This window comes from Hemiscyllium ocellatum, chromosome 11 (genome assembly GCF_020745735.1).
Source record: "Hemiscyllium ocellatum isolate sHemOce1 chromosome 11, sHemOce1.pat.X.cur, whole genome shotgun sequence".
Taxonomy (NCBI): Eukaryota; Metazoa; Chordata; class Chondrichthyes; order Orectolobiformes; family Hemiscylliidae; genus Hemiscyllium; species Hemiscyllium ocellatum.
In genome coordinates this window covers 14,597,237-14,616,236 of record NC_083411.1, presented here as the reverse complement: position 1 = coordinate 14,616,236, position 19,000 = coordinate 14,597,237, and the positions used below count along the sequence as shown (strand labels likewise).

General features: G+C 41.8%; 1 protein-coding gene across 2 annotated transcripts in view; it reads right to left on the bottom strand.

Moving 5' to 3' along the window:
• Positions 1 to 19,000, bottom strand: part of tbc1d8b (TBC1 domain family member 8B) — a 92,355-nt gene that overhangs the window by 5,178 nt on the left and 68,177 nt on the right. For both annotated transcript variants that reach the window (XM_060832414.1, XM_060832413.1), the window contains exons 15-19: positions 15,511 to 15,579; positions 11,909 to 12,149; positions 10,978 to 11,043; positions 10,032 to 10,121; positions 3,488 to 3,591 (exon numbers count right to left, since the gene is read on the bottom strand). In XM_060832414.1, coding sequence (XP_060688397.1) covers positions 3,488 to 3,591; positions 10,032 to 10,121; positions 10,978 to 11,043; positions 11,909 to 12,149; positions 15,511 to 15,579 — 570 coding nt within the window. The remainder of the gene's footprint in view (positions 1 to 3,487; positions 3,592 to 10,031; positions 10,122 to 10,977; positions 11,044 to 11,908; positions 12,150 to 15,510; positions 15,580 to 19,000) is intronic.

The window sequence follows — 19,000 nt, the reverse complement described above, 5'->3', positions numbered from 1 at the left end:
TTTAATATATGCATTCACTGTAAGTAAAATGTACTACAGGTATATTGCGAATAAATTCAATAGAAGATAAACATATTGTCGTTGCAGCGCAAGGAAACATCTTCATCCTAAAAACACGGAAAGTAGCTGCTCCTCCTTACGTAGCTTGCTTTACTTTCTGATGGTGACAATGTCATCTACTTCAAATTTCTTTTGCTAGTGAATAATTACAGGCCATTCCCAAATGATTACTGCTTACAGATAGTTAAAAATCACGCAACACCAGGTTATAGTCCAAAAGGTTTAATTGGAAGCGCACTAGCTTTCGGAGCGACGCTCCTTCAAGGACAACAACCTGGTGTTATGTGATTTTTAACTTTGTACACCCCAGTCCAACACCGGCATCTCCAAATGTTGCTTAGAGATAATTAATCTTATTGAGGGTAAAGGGAACAAGCCAAATTATAGGACTGAATTCAAGTATTAGTGCAACTGGTTACAATGTGATCATTACTGTTCTGGAGAATTACATGGGAAGAGTCATAGAGATGTACAGCATGGAAACAGACCCTTCAGTCCAACCATTCCATACCGACCAGATATCCCAACCCAATCTAGCCTCACCTGCCAGCAACCGGTCCATATCCCTCCAAACCCTTCCTATTCATATACTTATCCAAATGCCTCTTAAATGTTGCAATTGTACCAGCCTCCACCACATCCTCTGGCAGCTCATTCCATACACGTACCACCCTCTGTGTGAAAAAGTTGCCCCTTAGGTCTCTTTTGTATCTTTCCCCTCTCACCCTAAACATATGCCCTCTAGTTCTGGATTCCCCGACCCCAGGAAAAAGATTTAGCCTATTTATCCTATCCATGCCCCTCATAATTTTGTAAACCTCTACAAGGTGACCCCTCAGCCTCTGACTCCAGCGAGAACAGCCGCAGCCTGTTCAGCCTCTCCCTGTAGCTCAGATCTTCCAATCCTGGCAAGATCCTTGTAAATCTTTTCTGAACCCTTTCGAGTTTCACAACATCTTTCCGATAGGAAGGAGACCAGAAGTGCATGCAATATTTCAACACTAGCCTAACCAATGTCCTGTACAGCCTAAACATGACCTCCCAACTCCTGTACTCAGTACTCTGACCAATAAAGGAAAGCATACCAAACGCCTTCTTCACTATCCTATCTACCTGCAACTCCACTTTCAAGGAGCTATGAACCTGCACTCCAAGGTCTCTTTGTTCAGCAATACTCCCTAGGACCTTTCCATTACATGTATTAGTCCTGTTAAGATTTGCTTTCCCAAAATGCAGCACCTCGCATTTATTTGAATTAAACTTCATCTGCCACTTCTCAGCTCTTTCGCCCATTTGGTCAAGATCCTGTTGTAATCTGAGGTAACTCTCTTCACTCTCCACTACACCTCCAATTTTTGTGCCACCTGCAAACTTACTAACTGTACCTCTTATGCTCGCATCCAAATCATTTATGTAAATGACAAAAAGTAGAGGGCCCAGCACCGATTCTTGTGGCACTGCACTGGTCACAGGCCTCCAGTCTGAAAAACAACCCTCTACCACTACCTTCTACCTTTGAGCCAGTTCTGTATCCAAATGGCTAGTTCTCCCTGTATTCCATGAGATCTAACCTTGCTAATCAGTCTTCCATGGGAAACCTTGTCGAAAGCCTTACTGAAGTCCACATAGAGCACATCTACTGCTCTGCCCTCATCAATCTTCTTTGTTACTTCTTCAAAAAACTGAATCAAGTTTGTGAGACATGATTTCCCACGCACAAAGCCATGTTGACTATCCCGAATCAGATAAAAACAATGACTGCAGATGCTGGAAACTAGAGTCTAGATTAGAGTGGTGCTGGAAAAGCACAACAGTTCAGGCAGTATCCGAGCAGTAAAATCGACGTTTCAGGCAAAAGCCCTTTATCAGGAATACAGCTCCTCAGATGCTGCCTGAACTGCTGTGCTTTTCCAGCACCACTCTAATCTAGTCTATCCCGAATCAGCCCTTGCCTTTCCAAATACATGTACATCCTGTCCCTCAGGATTCCCTCCAACAACACCGAGGTCAGGCTCACCGGTCTATAGTTCCCTGGCTTGTCTTTACCACCCTTCTTAAACAGTGGCACCACGTTTGCAAACCTCCAGTCTTCCAGCACCTCACCTGTGACTATCGATGATACAAATATCTCAGCAAGAGGCCCATCAGTCACTTGCCTAGCTTCCCAGAGAGTTCTCGGGTACACCTGATCAGGACCTGGGGATTTATCCACTTTTAACCATTTCAAGACGGGCGGCACGGTGGCACAGTGGTTAGCACTGCTGCCTCACAGCGCCAGGGACCTGGGTTCAATTCCCACCTCAGGTGACTGACTGTGTGGAGTTTGCACGTTCTCCCCGTGTCTGCGTGGGTTTCCTCCGGGTGCTCTGGTTTCCTCCCACCGTCACAATGATGTGCGGGTCAGGTGAATTGGCCATGCTAAATTGCCCGTAGTGTTAAGTAAGGGGTAAATGTATGGGTGGGTGGCGCTTCGGCGGGTCGGTGTGGACTTGTTGGGCCGAAGGGCCTGTTTCCACACTGTAAGTAATCTAATCTAATCTAATCTAATCTAAAAGACATCCAGCACTTCCTCTTCTGTAATCTGGACATTTTGCAAGATGTCACCATCTATTTCCCTACAGTCTATATCTTCCATATCCAAGAGCTGGAGGTTATATTGATTGTAGTTGGTGCAGACTTGAAGGCCAAATGGCCTACTCCTAAATTTATTTTCTGCAGCATTTTTAACATTGTAAATCATCCTAAAAAGCTTGAGAGAGATAGATCTGGGCAACGAGCAGGTAGGTATGAGAACTTTGGTCAGCCAACGCACTAAGTTCCAGGAAAGTTTAATGAAGAAAGAATAGGTTGCAATGGATAATTATTGAGGAGGGATAATAAAAACCAGAAGTGGAGAAACTCAGCAAGTCTGGCAACGTCTGTGGGGAGAGGTTTCCAACACCTGGGTTATCTTTACATTAAATTTATGGTTCGGGGAACACGTTTTCAGTGAAGTCAAAACAACTGTGACTGAACTTGGAGCAGAAAATGAGAAAATATGCAAAATATATCAAGTCATAATTCCAGGGAGCACACGGTTCAGGCTCGAGGAAAGGTCAGACAAGACCAATAAAAAGGGCTGGAAATTCAAAATGTCTGGTTTTTTTTTTAATTTTTAAAATCAACCTGTTCAGGGTGTTGTGACACACCTCTGGAGCAGGTGGAGCGCAAACTCAGGCCTCCTGGATCAGAGACGGACACTACCATTGTGTCACAAGACTATCAGGAAAACCTCTGACCTCATTCAAGAAGTCAGTGGCAACCACTTCAACCTCAAGTCGCTCTGCCTCTTGCGTTTATTGATTTGTATGTACCTCAGCAGAAACCACAGAAAGATACGTGCCAAAAACGTGGCAAGTGCAAATAGTGAAACAGATCAGACCATCACCTGATTTATCCGGGGCAAGTTTCGGATACTTTCTTCTTTTCTTGTCAGCTCATCGTGCCACTGTTTCAAATAAGCTTGGATATCAACTTTCCCCTTGTTACTCCCTGAAATTCAAAAGCAGATATGGGAATACAAGACCAAATATTACAATGGAACTATGCCATTACTTGGCCAAATTACAGCAGAAGTGCTCAAGGTATGAATACTTTTTGAAAAATTCATAACTACTGTAGCAGCAATTCCAACATCAGGATGAGCAGTTTTACTTCATACAAAATACGGAGATAAATTATAGTTAGTACATACAGGCTGTTCTCCTATAGCTGAAAATGTGTTGCTGGAAAAGCGCAGCAGGTCAGGCAGCATCCAAGGAACAGCAGATTCCTTGGATGCTGCCTGACCTGCTGCGCTTTTCCAGCAACACATTTTCAGCTCTGATCTCCAGCATCTGCAGACCTCACTTTCTCCTCGAAGTTCTCCTATAGCGCCCATTTATTTGGCTGCAATAGTAAATTGTGGACCTTTTTTGATGGAAATTGAACTCCTGTTTGCTGTTGTGATTCCATCCCTGGCAGTCAACCTGAACATCAAAATCCAACCTCAGGATTCTCTGTTTGCAAAATGCAAATTCAGCTAAAACAGGAATGCAATCAGTTCTGCAAGCCTGCAGCTTAGCTTGAAAACGGGAATTGTAGTGTACATTTAGAAGGAACGTTATTTCAAACCGGGTGAGAATCCTGAGGAGGAGTGGACTTTCGCCTTGGCATCAGGTGGTCAGCCAGCTCGCGGGCTTTCTGATGAAGTGCTTCGTGAAAGGTACAGTGCTGTAGTCAGTGATTTTAATACTAAAATTTGAATTTACTGTATTATTGCATTAAAGCTTTACTAAGACTGTGCTATCATTTGCATTAGGCTAACTATTATTTTTCTTCTGATTTTTACTGATATTTTTGGTGGCTGGCCTCAACCCTGGTTTTTCCATTATTTATATTGTGTGATTTTCTATAACACGGTGTTGTACAGGAATGCAACTACAGTGTTATAGGAGAACTACCTGCATATCTACTTCTATGCAAATGAATGTATATTGTGAAGCATCAGATATTGGCAAATTAATGAGGGTAGTTTGCGACTATTGTTTCGTTAAGGGAGCTGGCCAATTTTCCACTTTCTTCAAAACGCACAAGGTGAAGCAGCACATCCACAGCTTACTGACAGCTGAGTGCTAACGCCTGGTTCTGTACTGGGCTCAGGCTTCTTGGTAGCACCATGAACTTCACCCTCACTTTGGGTGCTGGTAGAGATCAAAATCATTTTTGTTTTTCCCAAGGTTTCTCTCAAAATTTTCTTGAGGGATACTTTTGGATTTTTAGGAGCTCCTTTTTCATTCTCACAAAGTACACTAAGTGATATTTTTATAAATACTACCTTCTGGATTTGTGATGATACATTTACACTCAGAATAATTCATTCATCGATAATATTAATAATTAACTTTCTCTTAAATTTAAAGCCACAATGCAAGAGGAAAGCATCAATTCTTACACAACACAGTATTTAAATTAGTGTTATTAGAACATAGAACATTACAGCGCAGTACAGGCCCTTCGGCCCTTGATGTTGCGCTGCCCTATCATACTAATCTGAAGCCCATCCCACCTACACTATTCCAAGTACGTCCAATGATGACTTAAATGCACTTAAACTTGGCGAATCTACTACCGTTGCAGACAAAGTATTCCATACCATTACTACTCTGAGTAGAGAGAGTATTCAACAGGCATAAGCTAAGAGAAGACTTTCTCAAAATTACTGACACTGTCCTCTACATAGGAAAAGCCATTCCCGTAAACACGTCTGCAGACTGAAGTCACAGCTAATGAGCTTCCAATGCAAATGCACAAAGCTGAAACACTTCAAATAGCCAGTCACAAACCTACTCCTGTTCCTATTTGTGATGGTCTTATCTCCGATTGTAATCTTGGATTTTCACAACTACAATACTAATTAAACTAAGACCTAGCACATTATTTTCCTCAAGTCTAATATCTCCTGAAGTGACAGTCATAAAATTGAATATTTCGCTGACCGGTCACCACTCTGGGCGAATTTTTCCCAAGCCAACTTTGGAATCTTTCAGGGTTGGATATTTTGAACGCTGGTCCCTAATATTTCGTTTGAATTACTTATGGTCTATACCTGTGGCTGCAGCTTGTGTAGAACTAGAAAATGGAGAATGAAAAAGAACAGCTAAGTCATGTGATCACCCCACTCCCTCCAATAAAAAACAAACTTATTGATAACTCCAGAATTTTTGGCAGAGAGGCTTTTCCAATCTTGATATTTACTTTAATAATATTATATACCTGGCAGTTGTTGGGGAAAGAAGAGCAGATGTAAATTTTCTTTCTTTCTTCCAAAATTTTGACATCATGACCACGCTTCTGATCCAGTCCCTTATAGTCCATAAATATTTCATGACATGCAATTAATAAAACTCTAGCTCTCTGGACAAGCAGTGAACACAAGAAAAGAAAAGTCTATACATTTGTCCTCCAAATCCATCAACTACACAGAGTGGAAACTCAGGAAAAGGTCAAAATGGGACTAAACTTTGGTCTCCCAATTTTAATGTAAACTCCTTCGAACAGCTGCCCCATAATACTGAGGTTAAATTCCCCTCTGAGATCAATGAACAAAGGATAAAGTAAATTACAGCATAGGAACAGGCCCTTCGGCCCTCCAAGCCTGCGCCGATCCAGAGCCTCTTTCTGAACCTGTCGCCTATTTTCTAAGGGTCTGTATCCCTCTACTCCCTGCCCATTCATGTATCTGTCCAGATACACCTTCAATGATGTTATCATGCCTGCCTCCTACCACCTCCGCTGGCAATGTATTCCAGGCACCCTCGGCGAAAATAACTTTCCATGCATATCTCCCTTAAACCTTTTCCCTCTCACCTTGAACTCAAGACCCCTAGTAATTGAGTTCCCACTCTGGGAAAATGTTCCTTGCTTTCCACCCTGTCTATACCTCTCATGATTTTGTAGACCTCAATCAGGTCCCCCTTTAACCTCCATTTTTCTAATGAAAATAATCCTCATCTACTCAATCTCTCTTCATAGCTAGTGCCTTCCATACCAGGCAACATCCTGGTGTACCTCCTCTGCACCCTCTCCAAAGCATCCACATCCTTTGGCAATGTGGTGACCAGAACTATATTCAGTATTCCAAATGTGGTTGAACCAAAGTTCTATACAACTGTCACATTTCCTGTGAACTCTTGTTCTCAACACCCTGTCTGACGAAGGAAAGCATGCTGTGTGCCTCTTGACCACTCCATTGACCTGCGATGCCACCTTCAGGGTACAATGGACCTGAACACTCAAATCTCTCTGCACATCAATTTTCCCCAGGGCTTTTCCATTTATCATACAGTTCGCTCTTGAATTGGACCTTCCAAAATGCAATACCTCGCATTTGCCACGATTGAACTCCATCTGCCATTTCTTTGCCCAATTTTCCAATCAATCTAAATTCTGCTGCATTCTCTGACAGTCCCCTTCACTACCTGCTACTCCACCAATTTTAGTGTCATCTGCAAACTTGCTAATCAGACCACCTATACCTTCCTCCAGATCATTTATGGATATCACAAACAACAGTAGTCCCAACATGGATCCTTGTGCAACACCTCTGGTCACAGTTCTCCAATTTGAGAAACTACTTTCCACTACTACTCTATCTCTTGCTGTCCAGCGAGTTCTTTATCCATCTAGCTAGTTCACCCTGAACCCCATGCGACTTCACTTTCTCCATCAGCCTACCATGGGGAATCTCATCAAATGCTTTGCTGATGTTCATGCATATGAAATCTATATCGCTTCCATCAATCAACGTTGTCACTTCCTCAATGAATTCTATTAAATCGGTAAGACCTTCCCTGCACAAAACCATGTTGCCTGTCACTGATAAGTCAATTTTTTTCCAAATGTAAATAGAACCTATCCCTCAGTATATTCACCAGCAGCTTTCCTACCACTGACATCAGGCTCACAGGTTTATAATTACCTGGATCATCCCTGCCTCCCTACTTTAACAAGGGGACAACATTAGCAAATCTCCAGTCCTCTGGGACCTCATCTCGTGTTCAAGGATGCTGCAAAGATACCTGTTAAGGCCCCAGTTATTTCTACTCTCGCTTCCCTCAGTAACCTGGGATAGATCCCATCTGCACCTGGGGACTTGTCCACCTTAATGCCTTTTAGAATACCCAACACTTCTTCCCTCCTTCTACTGACCTGACCTAGAGTACAAATATCTGTCCCTAAACTCAACACGTCATGACCCTCTCCTCGGTGAATACCAATGCAAAGAATCTCAGCCACTTTCTCGGACTCCACGCATAATTTTCCTTTGTCCTTGAGTGGGCCAACCCTTTCTCTAGTTACCCTCTTGCTCCTTATATCTGAATAAAAGGCTTTTGGACCTTTCTTAACCCTGTTTGCTAAAGATATTTCAGACTCTTAATCCCTCAATTCAGATTGGTCCTACTTTTCCGATATTCTTCCAAAGTTTCATCTGTTTTTAGCCGCCTAGACCTTATGTATGCTTCCTTTTTCCTCTTAGCTAGTCTCACTATTTCACTTGTCATCCATGGTTCCCTGATCTTGCCATTTCTATCCCTCATTTTCACAGGGACTTATCTGTCCTGCACTGTAACCAATCTCTCTTTAAAAGCCTCCCACATATCAAATGTGGACTTTCCTTCAAACAGCTGCTCCCAATCCATATTCCCCAACTCCCACTGAATTTTGCTGTAGTTGGTCTTTCCCCAATTTAGCACTCTTCCTTTAGAACCACTCTTGTCTTTGTCCATGAGTATTCTAAAACTTATGGAATTGTGATCATTATTCCCAAAGTAATCCCATATGAAACAGCAATCACCTGGCCTGGCTCATTTCCCAACACCGGGTCCAGCATGACCCCTTCCTGAGTTGGACTATTTACATACTGCTCTAAAAAATCCTCCTGGATGTCCTTACAAATTCTGCTCTATCTAGACTTCTAACACTAAGTGAATCCCAGTCAATGTTGGGAATGGGAAATTAAAATCTCCTATCACCTTCAGCCTGTTGCTCCTACATATTTCCATAATCTGTTCACATATCTGTGTCCCTGTTTGCTGTTGGGAGGCCTGTACTTTAGCCCCAACATTGTTACTGCACCCTTCCTACTTGTGAGCTCTGCCCATATTGCCTCACTGTTCGAGTCCTCCATAGTGCTCTCCTTCAGCACAGCTGTGATATCCTTTGACCAGTAATGCAACTCCTCCACCCTTTACCTCCCTCTCTATCCCGCCTGAAGAATCTATATCCTGGGATAGTTAATTGCCAATCATGCTTTCCCTCAACGAAGTCTCAGTAATGGAAATAACGTCATACTACCAGGTACTAATCCAAGCTCTAAATTCATCTGCCTTACCCACTACACCTCTCACATTAAAACAAATGCACCTCAGACCATCTGTCCCTTTGTGTTCATCATCTGTTTCCAGCCTATTCTTCCCCTTAGTCATGCTGACTTCATTATCTAGTTCCTTACAGACTTTAGTCATTACCTCCTTACTGTCCACTAACCACCTCATTTGGTTCCCATCCCCCTGCCACATCAGTTTAAACCCTCCCCGACAATGTTAGCAAAAGCATCCCCCAGGACATTGGTTCCAAGCTAGTCCAGTCCAGTCCAGGTGCAGACGTCCGATTTGTAATAGCCCCATCTCCCCCAGAACCAGTACTAATGTCCAAAAAAATCTGAACCCCTCCCTCCTGCACCATCTCTCAAGCCACGCATTCATCCTCCCTATTCTTTCATTATTACTCTGACTCGTACATAGCATTGGTAGCAATCCTGAGATTACTACCTCCGAGGTCCTACTTTTTACCTTGGCTCCTAAATCCCTAAATTCTGCTTATAGGATCTCATCCCAATTTTTATCTGTGTCATTGGTGCCTACATGCACCATGACAGCTGGCTGATCAACCTCCCCTCCAGAATGTTCCGCAGCCGATCTGAGACATTCCAGACTTGTGCACCTGGGAGGCAACATACCATTCGGAAGTCTCGTTTTCAACCACAGAGCTGCCTATCTACTACCCCTACAATCCCAAGTGACAACAGCTCTTCCACTCTTTTTTGCCGCCCGTCTGTACAGCAGAGCCAGCTACAATGCCATGAACCTGACTACTGCTGCCTTCCCCTGGTAAGCTATTCAAATGTGGCTCAGCTTTGTTTTAACATGAAGAATTGCAGCTTGGGTATTTTATTCACCTTGTTAGCTAGTTGCACCAAAGTTTTATAATGGAAATAGAATCACTTCAGTATTAAAATTTCCAGAATGGTCATTTTATGTCTATCATGAGACACCGCAGAAGAGGAGTTTGTGCACATTTTGCATCTTGCTACAATTATAGAGTTGAGATCAGGTATCACCTTGATCAGTTATACTTTGCTAATTTAGACACATTAAAAAGTCAATACAAACCATCGATGTGATCACCTTGAGTCAATGGTTCACTAAAAAGTTCTGACTGTTTGGAAGCTGCAGGAATTGCACTTTCGTCTTCTGTAAATGCTATAAGCAAAAGGCCAGCAGTTAAAATTGTACACACGAATAACGAAAGTATATGCAATGGCATCACCTCAAGACATTTCGACATAACCACACCCAAAATTTAAGTTAGTCATGGTTCTATCGGTATATGCACCTGCAATGTCCACCAACAGCAAAACAGACACAGGGCTAGAAACCTGTTTGTGGTGGCACACGCCAAAGGGCAGCTGTTGGCAAAAATGTTGGGAGCATTTGTTTGCAACTTCAATCAAGCAAGTTCTTTCATCCATCTAGCTAGATGAGGTCTTGTTTTAATATCTCATGCAAAAGAGAACACCTCTTACAATTCCCTGGTTCTGCAGCATGAAATTCAACCATCAGCTACAATGATGCACTCAGGCTCCAGTGGGTTCTGAACCCAGAACCTTTGAAAGAAGAGAATTCTAATCAAGCTAACACTCACCTATTTTGTTATTGCAAAAAGTATTATAAATATAAAATTAGTGAAGAGAAATGCTTAACTTTATTTACCTCTTCTCTGGACTCAAACATGATCTCATGAACATAACAATGGTCAAAAGATGACACTGACCCCCTCCCCACCAGATCTAGACAGGTTAAATAACAGTCATGCCGATTCTATGCTGAATGACAGCTACGCTGCACATTTTTCAAAGAGCCATGGGATAACGCTAACATTCAGTTTATTGCAGTGGTAATTATGTGCTTAAATAAAACTGTCACTATAATATGAACTGATGTCAACCATAATTACTGCAGTTGAAGTACAATTTTTCTGGGATTTCAAGAACAGTATATATTTGTCGAGATTAATTATGGAACACTTTAGTGGATTTTTAGTAATTACTTGATTTACCTGGTGGAATATGCAATTTAAAAAGTAATTTCAGTTTGTCTGTAAAGGATCCATTGTACATCACATCTGCAAGAGATAAAACTGAATTAGAATATTTGTTACTCATGACCTCAAATCCTTTAAGGATTTGATGAAAGGCTTAAAGACAGGCTGTTCTTTATTCCACACAAAATGTGTGAAGTTCTGTGAATGTCATGCATCAACAGCAACTGGGTGAAATTTATATCATTTCTTCAAAAAAAAGTCCTTGCTTGCATAAAGTAGTGACTCATTTAGGAACAGGTGTGGGCAGTTCAGCCTGCCAAGTTCGTTCCAACATTTATGTCAATTCCACTTTGTCATCTTTACTCGACAAATATGCTGATCCAAAACAAAAGTCAGTTTTCAAAATGTCAATTAACCCATCTACAGCCTTTTGCGAGGTGAACAAAGTTCTAGATTTCTACTCCCCTTCCTACGGAAAGCTGCATCCTGACTTTAGTCCGAAGTGGCTGAGCTTAAAATCTCCTTTCTATTGCCAAGTGGCACAAAAACAATTTCTCCCCATCACATTAAGTGTGACCAACTGGTTCAACACAGGTGAGTGTGTGATCTGTGCCATCTCAAGCACCACTCTAATAGCACAGTCACCCACATATAATAAGCAAACAAGTAGAGATGGAGAAATGTCAGTTTCAAAAACAATGGACTGAGAACTTTTCCATTAGGGAACCTCAAATCCCAAATCAGGCTGCCTCTGCACAGCGTCAATATGAAACAATACCCCTTTTCCATCATCCACAGCAGTGCTGAAGACTTGAGATTTCAGAAACCTCAGTAGGCAGACCACATTCCGTCCAGATATCCTTCCATCACATTATACAAGAACTAAGAATGCTGTTGTAAGAAGCTCTAGTAAGTTGACCACAGTCTGAAACACAAAGTGTTTTACCTAGAACACATGAAAACTCTTTGAAATTGATGAGGCCGTCAGTGTTCTCATCCAGAAGCCGAAAACTCCACAGAGCTAATAAGTCTGCATTTGCAGAGTGGGCCCATGGACTCAGATGCCGGAAAAGTGTGCAGTACTGTTTACCGTCAATCTGGTACTGCTCCAGGTATGGGAGGCTAGAGTCATGGTGCTTGAGTGCCAGACTGTGTGGAATCCAGTAACAACTTAAAAAATGTTCCTTCTACAAAACAAAAAGGGAGAAATAGGTGTCTCAGATGACAAAATAATTGCACCAACAATGCTGACCATGTCTAGTTAAGACTGGTTAAGATGGAAGCTAAGCATTGGTAGACATTTAAAGCTATACTTCATAATGCTCAACAAAACTATATTCCATAGAGAAAGACAGATTTCCTGAGAACAGTGAACTTTCTGGGCAAACTACCAAAGACAAAGATGGTATCAACTTTTAAAAAAAAGATAAATTTTAAGATCATTAGTGATACGTCAGGAGATTAGAAAAATGCAGAAATAGCAATGTTGAAATCAAAACCAAATCAAGAGGGAGAATATAGAGAAAAGATAAAAAATGACAGTAAGAGCTATTACAGAAATAAAGAAACAGAAGAGACTAGCAAAAATGTGAATTTGGCTCCATTAAGACTGGGGAATGAGGGAATAAGAAACATGAAAATGAGCAAAGAGTTTGCATCAGTTCTCATAGGAGAAGATATCAAAGTATCCCCATATAACAGGGGGAGAAATGGAGGGAGGAACTTAAAACAACCATCTAAAAGTACTTCGCAAAAGGGAATGACTAAAATCTGACTTCTCATGGATCTGGTGGCATATATCTTTGGGTCATTAGAGAAGCGGCTGTAGAGGTACTGGATGCTTGGGTCATAATCAGAGAATAGGAGAAAGTGAGGACTGCAGATGCTGGAGATCAGAGCTTAAAAATGTGTTGCTGGAAAAGCTTTTAAAGAGGGCATTCGACCCATGGAGTCTGCACTGACCCTGCAAAACATCAATCCACCCAGACCCAGGACCCCACCCTTAACCTTGCATTTCCCATGGCTAATGTGCCTAGCCTGCACATCCCTTGACACTCCGGGGCAATTTAGCTTGGCCAATCTACCGAACCTGCACATCTTTGGGTTGTGGGAGGAAACCGGAGCACCCAGTAGAAACCCATACAGACACAGGGAGTATGTGCAAACTCCACACAGACAGTCACTTAGGGCTGGGAATCGAGCCCAGGTCCCTGACACTGCGAGGGATCAGTGCTAAACCCGAGCCACTGTGCTTCCAATATTCTAAACTTTCCTAGATTGTGGAAAGATCCTAATGGATTGGAAAACACATGCACTGCCGCTTTCCAAGAAAGGTGAGAGGTTAAAAAAATATTAATAGGGCAAATCAAAATATAATTAAGTCGACTAAACACATTTTATAAAACAATGCGTATGACAAGATAATTACAGCTACTTCAGCATGTCGCAACCAGACTGAATAAAAGCAATGCAGTGAATTTCAAACACTGTATTTCCAAAGGGCATTTAATAATGTCTCTGATTGCACAACAGCTCATGCGTTAGGGATACGTTGGTAAACTCAGTGCTATAGGGATCGCGGCAACTAATTCAGGATGAAGGGTCTGGGTTTATGATAGACATATCTGCAGATGATACAAAACAAGTTGTGAAAGAAAGGTGAGGGGAACAAAGCAGCTGCAAAAGGATTTATAAAGGTTGGCGAAGATTTTGTAGATGGAGTATAATTCAGGAAAAATGAGGCTACCTGTTTTGTTAGGAAGTACGAAACACTAATATTATTTAATTGGAGAAAGAATACAGAACGCTGTGGCACAGATCGCTCTGGGAATCATCATAGTAAATTAACTTGCAGATACAGCAAGTACCTGGGAAGAGAAATGTTGGATTTTAGTTTCAAGGGGGATGAAGTGCAAAAGTAAGGAGGCTTTGCAACAAATGCACGACTGGTGAGACCACACACCTGTGATATGAAACAGAGTTAAGGTCTCCTTATTTAAGAATAGATATCCTTATTCCGGATGTAGTTCAGAAAAGGTCTACTAGATTGCTTCTGGGGCAAAGGGGCTGTTTTCATGGGGAAAAGTTCATCAGGTTGGACTTATGACCATTAGAATTTAAGAGAATGTCAAATGATCTGACTGAAAGATACAAGATTCTTAGGGGGCATGACAGGATAGGCGTTGGGCAGTTGGTTTCGCACACTGGGGAACATAAAATGACTATTCAAATCAGAGATGAGATGGGGTTTCTTTTCTCAGAGGATCATGAATCTTGAGAATTCTCTACCAAAGGGAGAGGAAGTCTGGATTGCTTATATTCAAAACCGCGGTAAGTAGTTTCTTCAACTACATCAAGACACATAGGCCAAGGTATGTCAGTAACACGTAGGAGACTGGAGTTGAGAATCAAGTTTAGATCAATCAAGATCATATTGGAATAGCAGAGCACACTCAAGGGGCTAAATGGCCAAATCCTATTTCTTATATTCTTATTTGAGCTTATTTAGTTACGTGTGTAATTTTAGCACAAAAAAACTCAGCTAGCTCAAAAACAACACCCTAATAAAGAAAAATATTGGATTGATGAAATTTTAAGGAAATCATAATTGGTAGCAAGTCCAAAATAGAAAGTAAACAGCATTAAACTGATCACATAATCCCTCACTTGCTTCTTCCAAAAAGGACGGTCAGATGTCTGAATAAAGGACATTACTCAGATTTCCTCAGAATGTGAGAGAGAGAGAGCGAAAGAGAGAGCGAAGGAGAGCGAACGAAAGAGAGCAAGCGAGAGCGAGGGAGAGAGAGCAAGCGAGCGAGCGAGTGAGCGGGAGAGAGAGGAGATGATCCAATGATCTTTAAGCAATGTACTCAAGAGGAAAGAGCCATGGAGGTTCAGTGAACTGACTGTGGAGCTTGGGACTCGGGCATCTAAAGGCACTGCCACCAATTAAGGAGGGATTAAACTTAGGAATACTCAACAGAAGGGCACATCTACTGAAACATCCTCTGGACAGCTCGAAGGGCAGATAACTTTTTCCACCACCAGAAGCATACACATTTTACCCTTTGTTGTAGAAACATAAGAAACATTTGACTTGTGTAGCTTAGTTCAAAACCACAGGATAGTACTAAGTACTTTAAGTCAATTAAGTACTTTTGAAAGTCTAATCATTTTTGTAATACAGAAATGTGCTTATGTGATAAACATTATTACCAAATGTATACACTAACCTGGATAAAGGAAGAAATCGGTAGCATTAAAGTATCAAGAAATTATTTGACTAAACAGCTTGGCCCCTCACTTCAATCAAGTAGAATTTGCTGATTTTTAACGAATATTTAATTCAGCAACTTAAGAGTTAAGTGATTATTTCAGTTAAAGATTTTGTGTCATCAATGTTTAAAGCACTGATGTGTCACAATTCGAGGTGTCACTGTGACAGATGCCAGTTTGATGCACAATGATGCACTAGTGGGACCCCCCCTTCTGGAATTTTGCTAAAGCATGCAGACAATTTTCCAAAATCAACAAATATGAATGAGTGACCTTAAACAGCTCGAAGAGGTCTTCCAGTTCTTTAGGGCCGAACATCACTTCCTGAGATACAACCCGCAGCTGAATCACACAAAGGGTTCACAATGTTAAATATAGCACAAGATTCAATACATCATATCCAAACCAGACTGCAATATCACTGCCTAACACACCACTTAATATTCCATCAGTAAAAATCAAAGATATTTATTTATGAAATATCTAAATTACATAAACGTGCTATTTATAATGTGCCAAATATATGACCAAATAAGAATGTCAAAAAAATTAACAATATTCTGAAACATCTGACTTTCTGCTCTTAATATGTATTAAAGTAGAATGTAGCAGGTTAAGGCAATCACTTTGCTGTTGTGGTTATCTCCTGAATCAATTAGTGATAGATCTAAAAACTTGTAATAAAATGATCTCCTCAAAATTAAGTCAGAAATCAAAACTGGAAATAAAGAGGTAGCATTCAACATTGCTAAGAGTGATACCAATTCTGATAATAAAAATAAAGACTTTATTACATCAGACCTGCAAATAATCCATATAAATTAACCAAATTAAAATAATACATAATTATTCTCATTTAAATAAAGAGATATAAATCACACCATGGTTCGACATTTTTTGTCCTTAATCTATATATGTTTGCATGTAAAAGCTGCCTGGTAACTGAGCACCTCCTAAGTATTTAACAGGTTATATAGAACATAGAACAGTACAGCCAAATTATGCCAACAATTTATCCTAATCTTAAGATTAAACTAAACTGTACACCCTTCACTTTACTATCATCCATGTGCCTATCCAAGAGTGCTGAAATGTCCCTAATGTATCTGACGCTACTATCACCACTGGCAGTGCATTCCACGCAACCACCACACAGTGTAAAAAGCATTTCCCCGAACCTTCTTCCAATCACCTTAAAATTATGCCCCCTCATGATAGACATTTCTGCTCTGGGAAAAAGTCTCTGACTACTCACTACCTATGCCTCTCATCATCTCTTGTACACCTCTAGCATCATCCTGTACACCTCTAGCAAGTCACTTCTCACCCTTCTTCACTCCAATGAAAAAAGCTTTAGTTCCCTCAACCTTTCTTCATCAGCAATGCTCTCCAGTCCAGGCAGCAACCTGGTAAATCTCTGCACCCTCTCCAAAACTTCCATATCCTTCCTACAAATGAGGCGACCAGAACTGAACACAATATTCCAAGTGTGGTCTTTATAGAGCTGCAGCATAACCTCGCAGTTCTTAAACTCAATCCCTCACTAATGAAAGCCATCACACCATACGGCTTCTTAACAACCCTATCAACGTGGGTGGCAAATCTGAGGGATCTGTGGACATGGACCTAAAGATCCCTCTGTTCCTCCACACCACCAAGAATCCTGACTTTAACCTGCATTCTGAAAACATTTCGACCTTCCAAAATGAATCGCTTTACACTTTGAGGTCGAACTGCATCTGCCGCTTCTCAGCCCAGTTCTGCATCCTGTCAATGTCCCCTTTGCAACCTACAACAGCCCTCCACACTATCCACCACACCACCAATTTTCGTATCATTGGCAAACATACGAACCCACCCTTCCACTTCCTCATCGAAGTCATTCATAAAAATCACAACGAGGTCCCAGAACAGAACTCTACGGAACACCACTGGTCTCCGACCTCCAGGCTGAATACTTCCAACCTACTACCAGCCTGTCTTCTATGGACCAGCCAATTCTGCATCCAGACAGTCAACTTCCCCTGTATCCTATGCCTCCTTACTTTCTGAATGAGCCTGCCATGGGGAACCTTATCAAATGCCTTGCTAAAATCCATGTACACTACTCCACCACGATACCTTCATCAATGTGTTCAGTTACATCCTCAAAGAAGTCAATAAGGCTCGTGAGGCATGACCTGCCCCTCACAAAACCATGCTGACCATCTCTAATCAAGCTATGGTTTTCCAAGTAATCATAAATCCTGACTCTCAGAAACCTCTTCAGTAATTTGCCCACCACAGATACAAGACTGACTGGTCTGTAATTCCCAGGATTATCCCTATCCCCTTTCTTGAACAAGGAAACAACATTTGCCACTCTCCAATCACTTGGCACTACTCCAGTGGATAGTAAGAAGATAAAGATCATTGCCAAAGGCGCAACAATCTCTTCCCTCGCTTCCTGTAATAACCTTGGGTATATCCTGCCTGGCCCAGGGGACTAATCTATCTTTATGTTTTCAAAACGTTCAGCACATCCTCCTTCTCAACATCAACCTGTTCAAACACATCAGCCTGTTTCAAGCTTTGTTCACAAATGTGAAGATCCCTCTCAGTAGTGAACACTGAAGCAAAGTATTCATTAAGGACCTCCCCGACCTCCTCCAATTCCTGGCACATGTTCCCTCCACTATCCCTAATCGGCCCGACCCTCACTCTGGCCATCCTCTTGCTCCTCACAAAAGTGCAGAATGCCATAGGGTTTCCTTACCCGCTAAAGCTTTTTCATGCCCCCTTCCAGCTCTTCCAAGTCCATTCTTCAGTTCCTTCCTGGCTGCCTTGTAATTCTCTAAAGCCCTGTCTGATCCTTGCCTCCTCAGCCTTAAGTAAGCTTCTTCCTTCTTCTGGACATTTCTTCAGCCAGAGAATGGTGGGCCTGTGGAATTCATTGCCGCAGAGTGCAGTGGAGGCCGGGACGCTAAATGTCTTCAAGGCAGAGATTAATAAATTCTTGATATCACAAGGAATAAAGGGCTACGGGGAGAATGCTGGTAAGTGGAGTTGAAATGCCCATCAGCCATGATTGAATGGCAGAGTGGACTTGATGGGCCGAGTGGCTTTACTTCCACTCCTATGTCTTATGGACTAGGTATTCCACATTCCTTGTCACCCAAGGTTCCTTCAACCTACCATCCCTTCCTTGCCTCAGTGGGATGAACATGTCCAGTACTATCTGCAAGTGCTCCTGAAACAATGTCCACATTTCTGTCATGCATTTCCCGGAGAACATTTGTTCCCAATTTAGGAGCACTATTTCCTGTATAAAAGCATTGTAATACCCCCTCCCCAATTAAATACTTTCTCATACCGTGTGCTCCTATACCTCTCCATGACTATAGTATAAGGTCAGGGAGTTGTGATCACTGTCACCAAAATGCTCTCCCTCCGAGAGATGTGACACCTGCCCTGGTTCATTGCCAAGCAGCAAATCCCCTCTCCTCTAGTTGGCCTATCTACATATTGAGTCAGGAACCTTTCCTGGACAAATCTGATAAAAACTGGTCCAATCAAACTATTTGAACTAAGGCGGTTCCATCCTGAAGATGTGCAGCTCAGGTGCATTGACTATGCTAAACTGCCCATAGTGTTCAGGGATGTGTAGGTTAGGTGCATTCGTCAGAGGTAAATGCTGAGTAATCGGGTAGGGGAATGGGTCTAGCTGGGATACTCTTTGGAGGATCAGTGTGGACTTGTTGGGTCAAAATGGCCTCTTTCCAAC